The sequence below is a fragment of the Bombyx mandarina genome, chromosome 16, assembly GCF_030267445.1.
Source record: "Bombyx mandarina strain Sakado chromosome 16, ASM3026744v2".
NCBI lineage: Eukaryota > Metazoa > Arthropoda > Insecta > Lepidoptera > Bombycidae > Bombyx > Bombyx mandarina.
In genome coordinates, this window is record NC_143222.1 from 5,870,780 (window position 1) to 5,892,666 (window position 21,887).

The window sequence follows — 21,887 nt, forward strand, 5'->3', positions numbered from 1 at the left end:
GGACATCAAATCTCGCACACATAAGGCCGTTTTCCAATTACAGCACAAGAGCGCATTATACGGCATAATGCTAATTGGAAAACTACCATTAAATAATGGTTAATTACAGAGCATAATGCGACTCAGTGACGCACAATGCCGAATTATGCTGAAGCTTAGTTGAGCATTATGCCGCATAATGCGCTCTTCTGCTGTAATTGGAAAACGGCCTAAACCTTCAAAAGCCACTTTAGCGAAGCATAAGCCTCCCAAAAATTAAATCTATGTCGTAATTATATAGTCGTAATTTTTTTACACATGATACATGAAAACAAAAAGCATAAGCTTAAAATAAAGTTTATAGTAAAATAAATAAAAAAAACTTCGCAAAATCCTTTTAAAAAATTTTTTTTTTTATTTAAATCAAGTTAAGAAAGTGACAAAGAATACATTTTTCAGCCTAATAGACCTGAAAAACGCGTACCATCAAGTACCTATACTACCCGAAGAAAGGAAATTTACCGCTTTTGAAGCACTGGGAAATTTGTACCAGTTCAGGCGTATTCTTTTTGGAGTCACAAATGGTGTTTCAAGCTTCCAGCGAACAATCGATTGGATTATAAGAAAAGAGAAGCTTCAAAACACATATGCGTATCTTGATGATATAACTATTTCTGGCTGTACTCTTGAAGAACACGATCATAACTTAGTTTAATGAATGCCGCAAAGAAATACGGTTTAACACTGAGTATACAAAAATGGATAGATATCTCCGCCCTGAAAGGTTTGATATCGACCCGCCGGATAGCTCTAGTATGAGAGCTTGGATACATTGGCGTAAAACTTTCGAAACTAAGTCCTCAATGTTTGGTAAAGGGTACGCGTCGAGTTCTGTGTAACGATTAATTGTCTGAGAGTAATCAATTACAAGGCGTTTTTTATGAGTTTCGATTTTTGTTATTAGTACTTGGGCCCTCCACGGTGATTTACTTTCTTCAATCACGCCCTCTGCTATAAGGTTTCTGATTTCTTCTATAATAAATTCACTATCCTCTTTGTTGTGCCTTCGAGACTTTATAGCAATAGGTTTGCAGTTGTGAGATACATTCGCAAAAAGCGGTACAGCTGGTACTGATGCTTCAGCTACGTTACATACTTGAAGTGGATGTTTTGGCCCACCGAAAGAGAACTCTAGCGATGAATGTTCTTCGAGGACGTCATGGCCGATAATTATATCAGCACAAAGATTTTTCACGATAAGAAGATTCACATTATCATATCTATGATTTCCGATTTTCAGGGTTTGCCAAGTTTGACCTTCTACTTGTGAAGTATAATTAAGAGAGGCCATAGAAATAGTCTGATTGCAGGATTTTCTTTTTAACCCGCATAGTCTTTCAAAGTTGTCATTTATAAAACTGATGGAGCTGCCGGTGTCGAGAAGTGCTTCTGCTCTTATTCCTCGAATATAAGCGGGTACAGTAGCTTTACGTAATGAAGAAGGTGACGCTGCTGTGATACAAGCGGAAAGATCTTCAGTACCTACTACCACAGAATTTGTAGATTTAGAAGAGCTTCTACAAACAGTGGCAAAGTGCCCCTTCTTGTTACAGAGTTGACAAGTCTTTTTAAAGGCAGGGCAGTTCTTACGAGGATGTATTTGACCCCCACAAAAGAAACATTTTTGCCGTCGAGGATTATTAACAGAAGAGCAAGTCTCGTTGTGCAGAGTTTGTGATTTCGAAGAGACTAATCTTGGTTCTTTTGGAGCAACAGAATTTAAAGAGACAGTATTGAAGTTTTGAGAGTTGATCTCTGCAGTTTCTAGAGAGAGTGCTTGGTTGTAAGCTTGATCAAGTGTTAGAGTTAAGTTTTCTAAAAGCCTTTGTCTGATTTTATGCGATGATATACCGGATATGAAAGCATCGCGTACACTATCGTTTTTGTTTGTTTCTGCATCAACAGCCACAAAATCACAATCTTTGGAAAGTAGTTTCAAAGCTTGTAAATATGTGTCAATACTTTCTTCTGGTCGTTGTTTCCTCTGGTCATCAAAGGTATTTCGGAAGAATCTAGGTTTTATTTCAGAGCAGGTTCGACAAGATTTTGTCATTGTTCTGACTTCTTCAATAGAATAGGGAAGGTTTTTATCTAGCACCATTGGGTTCAGAAAGGGTAGATCTGCGAATAGATAATGAACACACTATTGATTATCATAACGTCGCAGAACCACTTCCGGAAACAGAAGACCAAAACTTGGAGATTCCTTCATCTAATGAAACGGGACCTGTGGTACTTGATAATAGCAGAGAGCTAGAGACAGAATTACCATCATCACCACCGCCGGAGCCAACACTTCGTAGATCTGGTCGCGTCCATAAAACGCCAGGATTTTTGAAAGATTATATTTTAAAATAGTGCGGGAGAATGATGTAAACTTCTTAGTTGAAATTATCAGCCATAAGTTGACGTCATTGTCAATCTGTTGTATTCGTTATTTGTCAATGTATCTAATCTAATCAAAGCAAATTTTACTGTTAATTTTAGCTTATTAAAACCTTATATTCAGTAAAGGTTTTCTCTTATTTCAATAGTCAAGAAAATTATACTCAAATTGAAAAGACACATTGTACGCAACTCTCACAGAGCAGCAACTAATCATTTTAACAATACCTATTAACAATTTAGCATGAATCAAAGGGGACAATTGTTTGTATCGTTTCATCACTTGTTTTGGTTGTTTCAAAAAGTATATTAAAGCCTCAGTAAATACCCACAATTTTACTATATAGTCACCATATAGTCAATTAGTCATAGCATTAAATGGATAACATTTTTCTCGTCTATTTTTCAATTATTAGAACATATAAATAATAAGTTTGTATGGTATGATCCTTTCGTCTTTCTTGTTGGATAAATAGAACTACTAATGTAAAAACTATGGCTTAAAAGACAAGAATCAAGAGTATAATCTATGATCAAGACCACAGATTATACACTTAATATTTGATCAAGACCTTTTATAAAAATCGCGGCTGTTGCGTCATCGTAAAGGGTAATAATCTTATTTTACTCAAAAAATATATAAAAAAAAGAACAAACTGTATAAATCAAGTATCGCTTACTGAAAAATAATATAAGAGAGCATAATATAGTGTTTCTTTTTAGACAAAATGTCTGACAAATTCGTTCCCGTGGTTAAGGCAGAGGAAGCAGAGGAGGAGGAGTTGGTGGATCCGCAGCAGTCTCTTAGGGTAGGAGAACAAATTCTTATACTTACAAGGCCCTTATAAAATACTGAATCTATCGCAGAAAATGTTTGTTTTGAGGTTACATCTAGTTCTGTCAAAAGACCTATGTCTGTAAGGGAAATAGACGAAAAATAAGTTAGGCAAATAAAAAGATTATATAAGTAATCAAAATAAAAATGAATTACACATTTGTATTTATTTACCTCGTTAATGGTGAATCTATCATTAGAAAATTGAACAAATAAGCACACAACATTCTGCTTAACAACATTACCACAAAACCACATCACAAAAAATTACAATTATTTTGTTCAATCCTAACAAGGTGAGAGAACTGTCGCTAAAGAAAGATCTTGTAAATTTGCTTAATGACTTGAAGGTAGTGGAAAGATAGAATGTTCAATATAAAAAAAAAACTACATTCCTTCGGACTCAATTGACCATTAAACTCTAGTTGAGAGAAAGCATTTTGAAATTGACATTTCAATAAAGTTTATTAACAGTTGCTTCATTTCTAGAAGTCTTAAAATTTAAATCTTCAATTAGGACCAGATAGAAACCTAATATAATATGAATGAGAATGAAATGTTAAAAAAAAATTAAATTCATAGTTCCTCATGTTTCATTTCAATTATTGATTAAACTTGTTAATTTTATTAAATTTTTTACTGCCGTAGAAAATTATTGGTCATAAAAATATATTATTTAATTATTTACATCATTACAATAGTGAAAACACACTTAAAATATTCACTTCTGGTTTATACAACTTCAAAGCTACCTATGTAAAATTTCCCTATTGGTGCCGTTACAATCTAATATTTAAAAAACTTACGACTTTCAAATTCAAGTTGAGTTTATACAGACACAAACTCTTTATAGCCAGTAGAAAAAATTCACATGTAACCTTTATGTCATAATATGGAGAAGGGGAGAATCTAAAAAAGAAATTTGGCTAATTTGTAATTAACATTTATATAATAATATTTTACTATGGAACTTCTAGGATCCATTTTTGTTGTGCAAAAGAAATAGTGGGAAAGGAACAGCAGAAGTTTTACAAGAGAAGAGTTTGTAACAAGAACTCTAACACTTATTCTTTAATTCATTTATTTTTAATTTCATATTGTGAATGGATGAAAAAAAATAAGTTAGTAAATAATGTTGAATTACAATTATTATTTAATTTTAACAGAATTGACATTGTGTAGGTCACTGGTGGGTGCCCTATTTTATACTGAAGTAATTATGTAGATTTTTGTTACTATAAGCCTGGATTACCCAACTCTGCCTTCTTTTGTTTGTTAATGTGTGTTTTAGGCTTTTAGATCTCTTAGGTCTTTTAGAATCAGATTAATTTTCAGCATGTTCGGATTCATCTTTTCTAGAGTACTAGATATTCTGGCACTTTGCTAAGAAGATCGAAGAGAAAAGTCAATATAATTACTTCAGTCCATCATGTAGGGCACCGGTGACCTATATGCCAGTCATTGTGTTTATAAATGAGGTTTTGGTTGTATTGAAAAGAAAAAAAAATGTAAAATTTAATCAACCACTTGTGCAGATTTGCACCCGGGTTTTTACACCTTGGTATAGTGGTTCAGATAGATTCATGTCCAAAAGCAATAGATTTGGCACAGCTGTATGGCATATGTATGTATGCATTTAATTTTCCATTCACTATACTTACTACTACCGTATTGTACTTACATATTATTTCTCTTGAGAAGTGAGACATTGCTCAGAAGTTGCAAGTAGCTGTTTATTAGTAAAGCAATGTAAAATACAGACTTCTAATTTATAATAGATATTTGACACCATCTAGTTAGGTAGTTAATACTAATATTCTTTTAAAATGTATAATTACTTTGAGTTGTTAGAAGAATTAAGTGAGAGTTTGGAATTTTCATTAATTATAATATTTTTGTATTTTAGGAAGAGTGTTCCCAAAAGCCTGATGCCCAAAACATGTGGGCTAAATATCAAGAGTGCAATGATCGTGTAAACTCCAGATCTAAAACTGCAGAAACCTGTGAAGAAGAACTCATTGACTATGTCCATGTTCTTGACAAATGCGTCACCAAGGACTTGTTTAAGAGGCTAAAGTAATGAATTGAAAATTTAAACCTTAATTTCAAGATCATAGAAGCCACATCCGTAATTTTATTGGGCGTGTAGTTTTAGTAAATTTATTTATGTACAAAATGTGAGAATCACCAATGTTGTTACTGTTAATTTGTAAATAAAAATAATTACCTGTCACTAGTCTTTCTTATTCTTTTATTTTATGTATGTATTTATTTAAATATTTAATTTTCATATTTGCAATTTATGACACTACGTCGCGGCGTCTAGCAAAGGCATTGAAATCGTAAATATTTTGTACTCTTAAATTGAGACAATTCTAGTTAGGTACCCTGATTTGATAATAGAAATGGTAATTTATTATTGGGTTTCAATCGTTGTCAGATTGAAACAAAAACAGAACTATCTACCTATGCTACTGAAACTAGGTAAATATAATGCAAGTAAATTTGCAAAATTTAAAATATCAGGTCACATATAGTTAGTGATCTAATACTTAAATACTAAAAATGGGTCCCAAATACATTATTTATTACTTAGGTGAATGAACGAGCTCACGGCCCACCTAATGTTAAGTGGTTAACGGAGCCCATAGACATCTACAACGTAAATGCCGCCACCTACCTTGAGACAAGAGTTCTAAGGCCTCAGTTTTTTTACTACGAATGCCCCACCCTTGCATTACTACTTCACGACAGAAATAGACAGTATGGTGATATCTACCCGTGCGGACTCACAAAACGTCCTACCACCAGTAATTGTGAAAATTATAATTTTGTGGGTTTTATTTTTATTACACGATGTTATTCCTTCACCGAGGAAGTCAATCGTGAACATTCGTTAAGTACGAATCCCGCCTGAACACCGTTGGATGCCTCAACACGAATGCTTCCGGCTTCTTATTCTTTAAGCCGCGACGACTTCAAGATGCTTAGATATATTATTGTAGTCATAGCTACTGACTGACTAAGCTTGTATTCGCTGATACCTTGGAAGGATCATTCCAACTTTTCGCGGACGGGTAAAATGCGTGAGAACGAGACAACGACAATACAAACAATGATGTCCCCACAATTATTTTTATAATAGTTGCTGCGACATACCAGGGAGTGGCTTCATCTGGTGATCAATAGTAATGTAAACATCAAAAACATTTTTTAACCTAAGTTGCTTCTGGGAGGATCTCGTAATATTTTAGGTTCCATATCCACATAAACAAACACACAAATGTAGGTACCTACTATGGAAAAAGTTAGCTATTTTATTTTCATAAGCATAATTAATTGTTACAGGGTCATGTGATATTTAAAGATTTAATTAAAACAAAATAAATGTGATTACAATGTTTTATATTAGCAATATTATATAAAATTTTCAAAGAAAAATATATTATAAAGAGCTTCATAGAATTTAAAAGCTTTGGAATATCACAAAACACAATAGATCTGAAAAGAAATTGCACTTTACCTTCTATCGAACATAAGTACCTAAGTCTTTCTCTAAGCTCTCATAGCCAACTAGTTTTTTTTTTGTTTTACATTTAAAATCTTTGAGAATTTGAATGAAATTCTATGATCGACTCCAAGAACTAAAAAGAATCCATCGTAATATTAAGAAAAGTAACATAGTAAGAGAAAAACAAAAATGTACGTATAGTAATGTCTTTTTTATACGGAAATTTCAATATGAAGCGATTTCAGACTTTGGTGTAGTATTTTTATAATGAAAAAATTCGAGGCACTACGTTACACTCAGCCGTAAATCTAATGGACGCTTAGCTACGAGTATAATTTTTAAATTAATTTCAAAGTTTAAAATTGTGACTTCAAATCAAGTAAAACTAGTCAATAGACTATACTATCAGTATTAAGAATACTAAAATTATAAACACATACATACATGGGTGATTTCTTAAAATAAAATTTCGCAAATTATAATCATCGTTGACATTTAATTAATAATATTTTTCAAAGGTTGTTTGGTCTGCAGTTTACTATCAGCCTCGTTTATTTTACGTTAATAACATTTAAAAATCAATTCAAAAGCTAAAATAACAAAATTTAAGCAAATAGTAGTTTAGTTACTATTTCCTTGGAAATGTTGATAAATATAGTTTTCACAACTTAGCCATATACTCTCTTCATATAATAATGACCTTTATATATTATTACGTTTAACATAAAACACTTACTGTAAGGACGAACAAAACTTATAAAACCTACCTAATAATTGACGGAGACCAAAAAAATCGGGACCTCAGAGAATTGGAAGAGACGTATACGGCTAACGTTAAAAACGAATTCTTCAACGTGTTATCACAAAAATCGTATCAAAAGCAAATATCACATCGTGTGGTCCGGCCGCGCCGCCTAACTGGCCCCGACCTGCAGAACGTTGAAGCAGATCTCGCAGACTCGCTGCGGATTGTTCATTCCGAACTTTACTATTGGAATGTCTTGATTCGAACATTTCCTGCAGAGTTGCCTGCCGCAATGTCGACTGAAAATAAATTAAGTATTTATCCTTTTTTTTTCCTACCTATGCTGACATTTTTTTTTATTGCTTAAATGGGTGGACGAGCTCACAGCCCACCTGGTGTTAAGTGGTTACTGGAGCCCATAGACATATACGACGTTAACTTTGGACATTTTTCGAGTTGGATACGTATTTTATTAGTTAATTTGGTAAATTCTTCTAAAGCCTAAACTTGGACATAGTAGTTACCGGGCTTCATTGCTTATTTAACATTGGAAGGGTCGTGAGCTCACAGCCTACGTTGACAAAGGAATGCATCTTCAGCTCTAACACTAGGAGCAGGCTTAGGGACCCCGATAGCGTAACCCATGCGTCAGCTCGCTGAGTTTCTCGTCGGATCTTCTCAGCGGATTCTGATCCGGTAGTAGATTCATTCGCGAAGCAGCTGCTCTTGAATTGTTAGGTCTCCTTCGGAGGCGCTCGGGCGGCTGTTAGCAAATCCCACCCCTCTTGACTGAGCCTTTGCTCGCCCACCTGTCCTGGTGAAACTGGAAAGGCCTCCGGGCCACCAGTAATCCTTCAATACAAAAAAAAAAAGAGTGTATTATAAGAGAATTCAAAGAGAAGCTTACCAGTGATGTTTCCTCATAGTTATAGTGAACTTGGTCCCGCACTCCTGGCACAGCTCGCTGTCGGCCCACGGCGCCTCGTTGGGGAGCGAGTCCAGCAGCCGGTGCAGCAGCTGCTTTGTTGCTACCTGTTAACGATTGCACGCTAATTAAAATCCATACCCGCTTTATAAAATTACTTACGATGGGTGGACGAGCTCACAGCCCACCTGGTGTTAAGTGGTTACTGGAGTCCATAGACATCTAGAACGTAAATGGCTACCCACCTTGAGATATAAGTTCTAAGGTCTCAAGTATAGTTACAACGGCTGCCCCACCCTTCAAACCGAAACGCATTACTGCTTCACGGCAGAAATAGGCAGGGTGGTGGTACCTACCCGCGCGGACTCACAAGAGGTCCTACCACCAATAATTACGCAAATTATAATTTTGCGGGTTTCATTTTTATTACACGATTTTATTCCTTCACCGTGGAAATCAATCGTGAACATTTGTTGAGTACGTATTTCATTAGAAAAATTGGTACCCGCCTGCGGGATTCGTGTTTTATACGTCCATTTCTCTAATACGAAACGTGATATAACGAGCGAAAATTCATCCTTCACACAATCACGCACGCAATCTTCTTGTATCAACCTGCACCCGAACCGATATATCAGTGAGCAATGAGTTATGATTAACCTGATAGTTGAATATGGATATTCCCTCCTTGTTCTCCTGGGCGAGACAAGCGCCGGCCTTGACGAGAACGCGGCACATCGCACCTTGACCGTTCATATAAGCGAGGAGTAGAGGTGAATTACCCTGCATCACAAATATTATACATTACAATTTCATATCATAAAAGCATAGTTTGTTATATCTTTTGTCTTATGAAAGCCAAGCACGGATATCAGAGAAAATAAAATGTTTCGTTCAGACCGTTGTACAAGATATTTCTAGATATAATGACTTCCATTGCAAACTATGACGTCATAGCTTATGGATGCTTACAAATTCTTTATTAACATTGCCTTCGCGATAAAGATACCAAGAGTCTCCTTTCCATATTCTTTAAACTTTAACGTTAAACTTTAAGTGTGCCAATTGTTTATTAAAACGGTTTTAAATACATCAAAAAATATTATTTCGGCAAAACTGTTTCTCAATAACTTTTCTTGTATTCTAATTAAGTTTCTAATTCCTTTTTTAGTATTGCTATACTATAGCAAAAAGTGTCGTTACAAAGTTACTTTAAAGCTAAACTAGTAGGTATGTAGCACTGACTACGTACCTGTAAATCGGTTCTATTGATTGGATAGTCAGGCATAAACTCTAAGAATATCTCGCATATCGTTGCCGCGTTATCCTTTTTACACCAGCAAAGTTCGTGTAATGGATTCCTTCCTGGAAAAGAAAAAAACAATACATACAAATACAATCTTTCACTATATTATTTCTATTAAAATTTATGGATGAAAATTTCAATATTCCAATGTAAGTAAGAATAAAAAAAAGTATCCACTAAGGTCGATTACGGATGTCATTACAGACCGGAGGACGTAATGTAGTAGAAAGTCATTAACCTCTTTAAGTAGGTCACGTATGAACACATTGCCTTTTAAAGAAAAAAATTGTCCCAGTGATGCCAACCGTCAATTTTAATATTTAAGCCGAGTTTTTAGCGTCTGCGCAGTCGGCACTACGCGTATAACTCGCACGTTACAATGCACCCGTCGTGAAAGACTACTGTGTGCTTCCTTCGTTTGCCGCTGGGGGCGCTGTTTCAACATACATATTTGAGTTCACTTTTACGCGATCGAAGTTTTTTTTTTTTATTATCCTACCTAAGCTGATAGCCTTAAGGGTCTATTTTAGCGTAACCTTAACTAGTAGGTGAGCTCACGGGGCTCAAACCGGAGTGATGCTAGCACTGACCCTAGCAAGAGCAGTGCTTCGCAGAATCTACCACCGAATCGGAAACGCGACTCACTGAGTAGATTCGGCGAGAAACTTAGTGGGCTGTGTCTATGGGTTAATTCGTTCGAGCCCTTCGTCGCAAGCGACGGGTTCGACGAGGACGGTGACCGGTACTTGTGGTACCTAAAAGCACCGTTAATGGATCGGGAAGATCCGTAATGACGTGTTTTGGGCGACGCCGACTGTTTACCATTCAGTCTACAGTGTGCTTAGTGCGAGTTTCTTTAACGTTCTCTATAGCGTAAAAGTTAACCCAATTTTGTATGCAGTTGGAACAGCGCCCCTAGCGGCAAACGTACGCAAACGATCCCATTCCATACAAATTTGGGGTAACTTTTACGCTATCGAGAACGTTAAAAAACTCGCACTAAGCACACAGGATTGGGTATGGTAAAGTTAAAAAACTGGCACGAAGCCCACTGCGCATGCGCGGCTGTCTGCGAGAGACCTTTGAGGTTGGTGGCGGCGGCGTCGATGTCGCAGTCGGCGAGCAGCGCCCGCGCGGCCGCCACGTGTCCCTCGCGCGCGGCCACGTGCAGCGCGTTGTCCCCGGCCGCGTCCACCGCGCCGTACTCCGCGCCGCCGCTCACGAGGGCCGACACGATGCTGGCGTGTCCCGCCGCCGCCGCCACGTGCAGCGCCGTGCGTCTATGAACGTGTTCCGTTTGAGGATCGAGAATCTATTTTAGTTTGATGCTTTCCTACCCTCAACACAAGGTAAGTTTGTAGGTAAGTAAATATAAATGTACCTACAAAATTAAATTTCATAAATATGACTTTACTTTGGTGTTTAAACATATAAAATTGGTTTTGAAAATATTAATATATTATGTAAAAAAATGTTCTCAAAAGTTAAACTATATTAAACATTCACAATAAACAAAGTTTAAAATAGAACGTGCGGAAAGCGTATTTATAATCACTTTCAAACTCATTCGAGATTTAAGATCTGACTCTGTTTGAAGATTTAATTCAATCTCTTATTTTTGCGTCTCAGATCGAAGTTTAAAGTAAAACCAACCATTGACATACAGAGTAGGTAGGAGCACACAGCGTAGACCGTAAAATTTTTTTATTGGATTTTTAGCTATTATTATTATATATTATTATTATTTATATTATTATATTATATAATGTTTATCAATTTCTGAAATAATAAAGATTGTATGGCAATGTCTTGCGCGATTGGGGTTTGGTCACATTTAGCCCAGAGGTCTTTATTAGAGATATTGACTGGCCTGAATATGCGGAGAATCGATCTCAAGCGCTTACAAACACCTGTAGTTGGTTTGTGAGTGTCTTGGTCACTCTCCGCACGCACCGTATAGAGCGGCACGACCTGGAGTGACGTCAAGTAGCAAGCGCAAGACAGGGTCAAGCGGACACAACTCGTGAGGGCGCTATGTACCAGCGGGATACCTTAGGACTACAACAACAACAGTAATGATATGTGGTCTGTATATCCCATTATATATCATCTCAATTCAATTCATTTCATTTCATGCCATGTCATGTTTCCTATTAATCAGCTTCATTTCATTTCATAATATCATCGACGCTTGAAAGGCAAACGTGACTAAGCGACAATGCGTGAACTTTACAGTAGACTAATTTAAAGTTGAAATACCTGAAAAATAATAATATTTTAACGAATCTAGCTGTAGGATTGAAATTATTTTAATAGACCTAGAAATATATTTTTTTTGCGCATCGAATATGGTTATTGCCTATCATTTATGTATAAAGCAGTTATTGTCGCTTAGTCATGTTTGCCTTTCAAGCGTAGTCATATTTCATAAAAAAAAAAAATATATATATAAAAGATTTGGCTGTATGGTGTGATACCTTTGCCTTTCCATTTAGAAAAATAAAACTACTACTACTACTACTACTACTACTCGGCGGGCTGCTTACTTATGCGCGTCCCTGTCGTTGGGCCGGGCACCAGCTAACAACAGGCTCCTGAGTAGGACCTCGTTCCCCGCGCTGGCGGCGAGGTGCAGCGGCGGCGCCAGCGTGGCGTCCTGCACGCGCGAGTTCACGTCCACCTCCACGGAGAGCAGGAACATCACGCTTTCCATGTCGCACGTTTGAATGGCAACGTGCAAGAAGTTGCGACCTTTCTTGTCGACCTGAAACGAATACGTTCTTTAGTATAAATCTCTTGACCCTCAGACCCAGCCCACTGAGTATCTCGCCGGATCTTCTCAGTGGGTCGCGTTTCCGATCCGGTGGTAGATTCTGCGAAGCACGGCTCTTGCTAGGGTTCGTGTTAGCAACGTCATCAGGTTTGAGCCCCGTGAGCTCACCTACTAGTTAAGGCGACGCTGATATAACCTCACAAGGCTATCAGATTAGGTAGAAAAAAAAAAAATCTCATATCGTCTTCTCGCATTAAAACTGTATGATTCCAGAACTTACTAATTTTACAGGAGAGTATTTTAAAGGTTTAACGTGTACTATTTTTAATATTAATTCTTTGCAACATTTTTTTTTTACCAGTTACATTATCTGTCATTTAAAGTAAGATAAAATTATGTTATAATTTTGTCAATAGTAGTAAAACATAAGTAAACTAAAGAAAAACTAAACTAAGCTCTTTTGACAGTATTTATGAGAAAAATACTGGTGATACCAAATGTTTTCGCATATTAACTCAATTTCGAATATTTTTGGAAAATGGACACTTTTAATGCAAAAAGGCGATATTAGATTTCAAATTAACCCTAGAAATTCGAAATGTGCTTGGACAATCTATCGTCGCATTGTACAATCAAGACAAAGTACCTTTGTAATTTTTTCGTTAATGAGAAGGTCTATGAACATATGATTGATGATGACATTGTTTATATGTAGACTAATACCTGTCTAATGTAAAACGTTGGACGCCATAATAGAAACCAAGTGTCTACGGCATATTTTCCTTTAGGGCCCCACCAATTTGTCAAGAATCGATCAAAAATCATAGACGTGTTTTTTGCAAATATTGTCAAGAAATAAGTGAAAACTAATGGGCGACCAACGGAAACAGTGACTATTCATTGTTTTCCAAGCGATGTCAAACGGCAAACACACGCTGTCTGACACCCCCGCTCCTCCCACTCGTCCCCCCAAACCTGACTTAATTCTATTGAATATCTGTTAAAGAAGTTACTATGGCTTCGGTAGACAAGATATTAGTTGCGTACCTGCTCAGCGGCAGATGGATTCTTCTCGAGTATAGCTTGAGCGGCTTTATTGTTCCTCGCGATGAGCGCAGCCGCGAAAGGTGAAACGCCTTTGTTGTCTCTCGCCGACAGATCAATGTTCGGCTGAGTTAGAAGGAGAGAGATGATGGCCGCGTGTTGGTTTTCAATTGCGATGTGAAGCGGAGTTTTACCTTCCGAGTCCTTCGCGTTGATGTTCGCTCCGTGCTCGAGTAGCGTCTGCAAACAAAGAGATAATTCATTCATGATTCATTCTGTTTGTCATTTTATATACAAAAAAATTGGAGATGCAGTCGGTACAGAAAATTATCAATATGCATAGTTGCTGACTTCCTCGATCTAGCTACAATTGCTATCTATTAGAAAATCTATTTTATTTTTGCGTAGATAGGTAAATGAACCCACCGTTCGGTGTTAAGTTATTACCGGGGCTATAAATAGCACAACGTGAGTAAGCCGTCACCTACCTTGATTCGCGACCGAAATAGGTACTCGGGACGATTGTATCTACCTGTGGAGCTTACACTACGATCCTTATGAGTAAATCCTCATGGTCTCAGATGATGGTGCCCATTCTTAAGCGTCTCCCTTATTGCCTCTTACGACACCCATGACAAGACATTGGATTGGGCTATTTTAAGACGACGCGAAATAGGCGGATTGTACATTGTTAAAAATTGTAAAATATAATAAATAAATAAAAAAAAACAGCCAGTACAAATGGCTTCGATAGCATAAGACTCAAAACACCTACTGAAGGATTTAGAGTGAGCAACCTCGTCACGGGTGTCCGACGTCCGTTTAAGACCCCGCCGAATCGAGCCATATGGTCCTCAAGCACCGGTCATCGTTCTCGTCGAACCCATCGCTTGCGACGAAGGGCTGGACGAGTAAATTGACCTACAGACACGGCCCACTGAGTTTCGCCGGATCTTCTCAGTGGGTCGCGTTTTCGATTCGGTGGTAGATTCTGTGAAGCACGGCTCTTGCTAGGGTTCGTGTTAGGACCTCTTGTGAGTCCGCACGGGTAGGTACCACCACCCTGCCTATTTCTGCCGTGAAGCAGTAATGCGTTTCGGTTTGATGCGGCAGCCGTTGTAACTATACTGAGACCTTAGAACTTATATCTCAAGGTGGGTGGCGCATTTACTTTATAGATGTCTATGGGCTCCACTAACCACTTATCACCAGGTGGGCTGTGAGCTCGTCATCTAAGCAATAAAAAAAAAGGTAGGAAAAAGTCATATAGGGGATAGTTTTTGTTACAATGATTATAAATGTGACCTGTATGACTTCGGTGAGTCCCCAGGTGCAGCAGAGGTGTAGCGGCGTCTGCTTGTCGGCGGCGAGGTCGGCGCCCTCGCCCGCGGGCCCGGCGCGCCGCGGCGACTCCACGTCGCAGCCGGACCGGATCAGGAACGTCGCCAGTACTTCTTTGTTTTCATCTATGGCTCTGTAATTTTACTATTACAATTAATTTTATGACAATTGATTAAGTTTTCTTTGTTTTTTTTTATTCATCAAATGTAAATAATTAAAATGGCGAATTAAAAAATCTTATTACTTGACGCTGGATAATGCACAAACCGTGCCGGAGCCAAAAACTAAAGAAGAAGAAGATATGTGGTGCTCAGCGGGCTGTGACTTTATGGCGGGAACGCGAGGAGTGAGTTGTGTGACTTGTTTTATTTTGTCTATTTAGTGTTTCTTCCTTCGATCAATAATAGTACTAGATTCGCGATTAGCGCTTCAAAAACGGCCCGAAAAATAAGACCACAAATAAATTTGTGGTCTTATTTCAAATTAGTATGGTCCAATCATAGCCAACACTAAGACTTCAAAACGCTGCAATGCGCGTTCAAAAACTGAGTAAAAAACCACCGTAACACCAAGGTTTTGGAAGGAATATCTTTTTTTGGTAAATTTATATTATTAAGTGTTTTTCATAAAATAATAAACACAATTATATTGTAAATAAAACACAATTTACGAATATTGTGATTGTTTGGCCAATGTTTGCAACAAGGCACCAACTATTGTAACAAACATCACCTATTCTTGGACAGGGAATGCATAGAGTAGTTTTGTTATTTTATAATGTTATTTTTGTTTGTAGATTTCCTAGTAGCCCCTTGTCGCTGTGCACAATGGTTATATATTGTCGCGAAAGAAAGAGGAGAAGAAATATAGAACCCTTATAAAAATTCTAGAATTGTTCAATGGTGGTGGCAAATCAATGCAAAAAAGTATTAAAAAACTTTATATGTATGTGTAAATATTTTAAGCGTATATGCTGAAAAGGATTTGTTTTCTGGGGGAAACGAACACAGCCATAAAATAAGCCTAAATTAAACTGATTATAGAAAAAATCATTGATATAAGATTACATTATATTTGTAAAAAAGAAACCGCTCATATAAAAATGACTTCTAAAAGACAGCTTTATAACAAACTGAATCTGTTTAAAGGTAATTAAACCTACATTATTGTTTTAATTACTTCTGTATAAAGAATACGTGGAAAACATGTTTCGTGTTTCCTTTCATATTTTTTTTACTTTATTCAATTTTATTTTTTATCACCTATTTGTTGTAATAGCGGCAATGTAAAATATTATCTACTACTTTTTTGAATCGGTCAAAAATAGTTGCGACCATACAAAACAAACCTAAAACAAATATGTATATTCTGCAACTCTATGTCTTTCAATACTTACTGTGTTCTGAGCATTGAAATGTAATACCAAGAACTACATCTAGTTCCACAATACAATAAGCACGAAATTTTAAACAAATATTTTTAACCTTATAAATTAGGCTTTAAGTATCATTTTAGAATAAATATCTTTGTACTGATGACTTTTTATGTTCAAGTGACATTTTAAATTTATTCCATAATATTCTTTTTCTGACGAAAGGACCTAAATACATATATTTTGCAATGGTAATTAAACTTTATGTTTGAGTATTAAGGTTTATAATAAACTGAAGTCGTTAACATTATTAAACTTTTTTCTAAGAAATGAAGATGTTTTCGTGTCTGCAAACGTGGCCACTGGAGCGTCTTATTTTTGTTCCTGATCCTTAATCTAGTACTATTATTGATCGAAGGTTTCTTCGGGTTTAAATATGTAATAAAGGTGGTTTATTAACTGTTTAGTATCTGTGAAAGAGCACAAATTTGAAAATGAAACAAAGCCGCTGAACGCAACTTCTCGGGATCCTCCAAAAAGTCCACTGAAAAAGTCTCAGTAAGTGACCACCATTTTACTGAGATTATATTTCATCCCATATCATCCCATCTCATTTCATTTCATTTTCATTTCATGCCATGTTTTCATATTAATCAACTTCATTCTATTTCTTAATATCATTTTTCAAAAAAGTTTCATTAAAATTAAAATAAGACTTGACCTAAAGGTCTTAGATACCAGATAAAATCCCTTAAAAAAACTATTTCAGAGTTTTTAAACGTGCAGCGTATTTGCTTTTATACAATTGAGACTTCTGCCTCGCGTTCCAAGGCTGGTGTCGGCATTCACGTTGTGATGTCTATGAGTTTCGGCACCAACTTAACATTAGGTGGACGATGAGCTTGTTCAGCTGTTAATCCAATTAAAAAATAAATTATTTAGTATCTGTTAACATTGATCTATTATTCTAAATTCCAAAGCTAAAAACGTATACCATTTTATCTATGTATATGTATGTGTAATTTAAAATTGGTATTACTATCAAAAATTAATTTTATATTATGGCCTAAAGGTCTAGATATTATTATCGAGCCATAAACTCAAAAAAAAAATTTACATTCAACTTACTTATGTAAAAGCGTTTGCAAACATCCGTCCGGTCCGGGACCCCAGCAGTCTGCATCAGCACCGTTTCTGACCAAAATCTGAAATAGACAACTCCAGTTATTGTCAAACGAAATTCGTCGTTATTCCTGTTTAGATAAAGTCTACTAACGCTTGCGACTTCCTCCTGTCCGGAGTCGAGTGCTGCCCACAGTGGAGGCACTCCGTTAGCGTCGAGGCGACTCATGTCCACCCCTCTGACGCACAACGCTTCCACGACCAGGCCTAGACGACAGTGTATGGCTAGTTGTAACGGAGTTTCGCCAGCCTCCGTCCTGATGGAGAGGAATTTCGCTGGTAACTAATTTATTAATCATTCTAATGAAATTTATATCTCGATCGAAATCACAAATGATATTGAAATGACAGACATCGACCGCGAGTCGTCCAACGTAAGCAAAGACTACGTCCAAAAGGCATTCTATACCACTGTCATTCACTACCACCACTTACAAAATTCTAAAGACATCTTGTTCCGGGAGTCTTTTGTATACCTTTTGTCCCGAAATCTTACTTCAGTCCAGGATATATCCACACACTCCATTTTAGATGATTCTCTTTGGAATTCCTCAAGACAATGCTCTTTAATTACCAATCGATTAACCTTTTCATTTTATAGACACTTATAGTTACCCAAACCAGATTGACACACGTGCACTATTTAGTATTAGTAGTAAGGTTATATATATAGAGAGAGAGAGAGAGAGAGAGAAACAATACTTTATTCCGGACCAAAACACAATTAACATCCAATATCAGGCCAGTCTTATCGTTAAGAGCAGTTTATGTTTTTTTTAATTTAGAGAAAATCTGAAAAAGATTTTGTTTATTAGTACTTTTATTAGTTGTGTAAATATCACTCGCACAGTAGATTGACATATTCATATTTTCAGTGGATGTGTATAAATTATAACGCCTTGTGGCGACCGGTAAAATAGAGGAAAAAAGGCCTAGGGGTAGAGGTCCTAAACGATGGTCGGACCAAATAGCGGAGGAACCGAGTGTACCTGTCAGCGACGCACTCCACCAAGCTACAAAACGGGATCGATGGAGACAGCTGGTTGACGGAATCGGACGGAGTCACGATCCTCAGCAGTGAGGGACCGATCGAAAAGAGAGTGTATATATAACTCACAGCGCGTCCATGTCTGCGCCGTGGTCTAACAAATAGATGGCGGTCCGGGAGTCCTCCTCGACGATGGCCTGGTGCAGCAGCGTGAAGCCTTTACCGTTCCGAACGTTTATGTCGGCGCCTCCTTCGACCAACGGTGCCACTAGGTTCTTGTGACCTGGGTTGGCAACAAAATATTTCAGAACGTTTGTGATTCTAATGCACATTCTCCCAGCTGCAATCCAAACAATTAGTATATAGCAGTAGTGCGTTTCGGTTTGAAGGGTGGGCCAGCCGTTGTAACTATACTTGAGAACTTAGAACTTATATCTCAAGGTGGGTGGCGCATTTACGTCGTAGATGTCTATGGGCTCCACCTAACACCAGGTGGGCTGTGAGCTTGTCTACCCATCTAAGCAATAAAAAAAAATTGTCTGTAGACGTTAACAATGTGCTGAACATTGAATTATGGTTACTGTATTGTTAGAATTTTTCATACGAATTAAACTCGAAAAACTATAATTTGCGTAATTACTAATGGTAGGACGTCTAGTGAGTCCGCACACGGGTAGGTACCGCCACCCTGCCTATTTTTGCCGTGAAGCAGTAATGCGTTTCGGTTTGAAGGGTGGGGTAGCCGTTGTACTGTTAAAACTGACCTTAGAACTCATAAGGTAGGTGGCGGCATTACGTTGTCAATGTCTATGTTCTCCGGTAACCACTTAACATCAGGTGGACCGTGAGCTCGTCCAACCAAATAAGAAAAAAAAAGTTCTACTAATGAATGTTAGTGCTTGTATGAAACAAATTTCCAATAAGAGAGGTTAGTATAAAGTCTTACTGTGTTTAGTTATTATGTGATAGAGAACAAAAAAATATTTAAATTGAGAACCTCCTTCCTTTTTAATAAAATGAAAATAGAATGAACTTTTTTTGTAAAAGCGATTTGAGAAGCTAAATAAATTGTTCCTATAGATTTTTCCTAAAACACTTACCTTCAGATAGGGCAAGACTGAGAGGCGTGTCCCCCTCAGAGTTCTTCAAGTTGAGATTAGGAACCAAGCTGACGTTGCTGCGGTCTGCAGAAGGATAGTCCCCCTTCTCGATTAGCTTTTTATGTTCTATGATAGCCAGAACTACGCCCTCGTGGTTATTTAGCACGGCAAGGTGCAGGGGCGTTTGCCTGCGAATTTAAGAGACACTGTTTCGATAAGAGTTTCCTTGTTCGATAGTTTTTTAAATATGTACCTGCGCCGGGTAGCCATCATACAACGCAAGATAATTGACAGATGCCTGAATCTCGCTTACGACATTTTCAAGATAAAGCGCATATATACAAGTTCCGAACAACAACATTCGGACCGTCGGTCTACCGAGCAAATATCACCCGCTCGGTGGAAGATCTTTCCTCCGTCGTTAAGCCTCCCCAAATACCATTAAATGTTCAGAGGCCCCAGTTCGTTCAAAACTTCAAGCAGATACGAACTACAGTACGTACTTGTTAAAAACTAGCCGTACTCGCCCGCTTCGCTGCGCATTTAAAATTAACATTATTATTTGTTGTCATTATTATTAGGGAGTCCAAAACTCATATAAATATTAGCCTATCCATTAAGTAAATGTATTTTCTACATGGATACCAAGTTTAGACTCAATCGGATGCATGGTTCAGTAGTTATAACGGAACATCCGTAAAAACCACTGTAGATTTATATATTAGTATAGATATAGATTAGTCATCAAATCGGTGATAACGTTTAAATAAATAAAAGAAACACAAAAGATAGAAACATGCGTCTTTCGGTAATCCTCGTGATAAAACTTTCCTACATTCGTCGTGTTTGTATGTTCACTTTATTTCCTTTCATAGATTTTCCTCTATCGCGATTACTGATTTGATAGGGCATGGTAGGGCCTTTACGGATTTCTAGTCGCGTTTACTTGCTCGACTTAAATATATCAAATAAAAATTCAATTATAATTTTATCCCAACTCAATTTGTTTATTTATTAGCATCAAATATGATACGCTACGGTAGGTTTTCGTTTGATTCGACAGTCAATACGATTGACCTTAGCAATTCATTCGGTCTAGAGTCAATCGATACTGAACTGTTAATAAAAAGATACATTTAAACTGATTTATGAATGAGCAGATCAAAGATGTAATAACTAATAATAATAACTGGGAACCAATCAGGTATCCGGCTCCAATTTTGGATCTTCTGTATTGTTGTGTTTAAATGTATATATACATAGGTAATAAACACCCAGACGAAGAGCACACAAACCTATTCATCACACAATCTTCAATTCACATCTTAGTGGTGGTAGACCTCTTGTGAGTCCGCACGGGTAGGTACCACCACCTTGCCTATTTCTGTCGTGAAGCAGTAATGCGTTTCGGTTTGAAGGGTGGGGCAGCCGTTATAACTATACTGAGACCTTAGAACTTATATCTCAAGGTGGGTGGATGGGCATTTACGTCGTAGAAGTCTATGGACTCCAGCAATAAAAAAATAAAAAAAGCAAATTTCGCCCGATGCGGGAATCGAACCCACGACCCTCGGCGCGACAGTCAGGCCCGCTGACTACTCCACCACCGAGAGATGCGCATTTATTCATACCTATAAACGGTGTCCTCTTGTTCCCCGTAAGTGGTTTGCAGGTTTGGCCGGGCTCCGTGTTCGAGCAGCGCGGTGGCAAGCCTCGCCAGTCCGTTCGCGCAGGCTGCGTGCAGCGCTGTGAGCCCGGCCTCGTTCGTGTGGTTCAGTTCACCGTGTAGATGGGAAGTCAAGAACACAGCCGAATCCTGAGAGAGAGAGAGAGAGAGTATTCTTTATTGTACACCAAAAACAAATAAACAGTGCGATACATTAAATACAAAAAAGTACAATTGGCGGTCTTATCTAGCTAATAGCGATCAACCAGACAACCATCAGGTGGACAAGAATCATTTGGAAAATAACTACTATGTATGTGTATATATATATACATATACACATACATACATATATGTACACATACATTAACACATACATACATATATGTACACATACATTAACACATACATACATATATCCGTAAATATACATACAAGGGACGTCAAAGGGAACACCACTTTAGTCGAGTGCTCTGCTTAGTGACCATACCAACTACGTCACGGAACTCGATATCGACTCTCGCATGTTTGACAAGCATATCGGTCCTGTCAAACCAAAATCTGCTATATGCAAAAACTCTATTTTGAATTAAACAAGTAAAAATATTTTCGTATACATTTTTTATATGAAGGTGAATTTTTAAGAATTATATCAAATGAAAGCTATAGATAAAT

The 21,887-nt window shown here is 37.3% G+C and overlaps 3 protein-coding genes across 4 annotated transcripts in view; 1 reads left to right on the forward strand and 2 right to left on the reverse strand.

Moving 5' to 3' along the window:
• Positions 1–685: 685 nt before the first annotated feature.
• LOC114250971 (uncharacterized) lies at positions 686–2,140 on the reverse strand. The gene has a single exon (XM_028185094.2). It carries the CDS (start codon positions 2,138–2,140, stop codon positions 686–688), a length of 1,455 nt encoding a protein of 484 aa, XP_028040895.2.
• Positions 2,141–2,889: 749 nt separating this feature from the next.
• Positions 2,890–5,492, forward strand: LOC114246795 (cytochrome b-c1 complex subunit 6, mitochondrial). The gene is made up of 3 exons (XM_028179490.2): positions 2,890–3,034; positions 3,148–3,233; positions 5,166–5,492. Exons 2-3 carry the CDS (start codon positions 3,153–3,155, stop codon positions 5,337–5,339), a joined length of 255 nt encoding a protein of 84 aa, XP_028035291.1. The 5' UTR covers positions 2,890–3,034; positions 3,148–3,152; the 3' UTR covers positions 5,340–5,492.
• Positions 5,493–6,647: 1,155 nt separating this feature from the next.
• Positions 6,648–21,887, reverse strand: part of LOC114246790 (ankyrin repeat and FYVE domain-containing protein 1) — a 58,240-nt gene continuing 43,000 nt past the window's right edge. The window contains exons 9-21 of one of the 2 annotated variants that reach the window (XM_028179485.2): positions 21,178–21,362; positions 19,547–19,734; positions 18,576–18,786; positions 17,553–17,715; positions 17,405–17,481; positions 14,869–15,037; positions 13,567–13,803; positions 12,293–12,510; positions 10,827–11,026; positions 9,693–9,805; positions 9,101–9,223; positions 8,423–8,547; positions 6,648–7,814 (exon numbers count right to left, since the gene is read on the reverse strand). In XM_028179485.2, coding sequence (XP_028035286.2) covers positions 7,685–7,814; positions 8,423–8,547; positions 9,101–9,223; positions 9,693–9,805; positions 10,827–11,026; positions 12,293–12,510; positions 13,567–13,803; positions 14,869–15,037; positions 17,405–17,481; positions 17,553–17,715; positions 18,576–18,786; positions 19,547–19,734; positions 21,178–21,362 — 2,139 coding nt within the window. In that variant the 3' untranslated portion in view covers positions 6,648–7,684. The remainder of the gene's footprint in view (positions 7,815–8,422; positions 8,548–9,100; positions 9,224–9,692; positions 9,806–10,826; positions 11,027–12,292; positions 12,511–13,566; positions 13,804–14,868; positions 15,038–17,404; positions 17,482–17,552; positions 17,716–18,575; positions 18,787–19,546; positions 19,735–21,177; positions 21,363–21,887) is intronic. The other variant, XM_089733734.1, reaches the window with a different exon arrangement.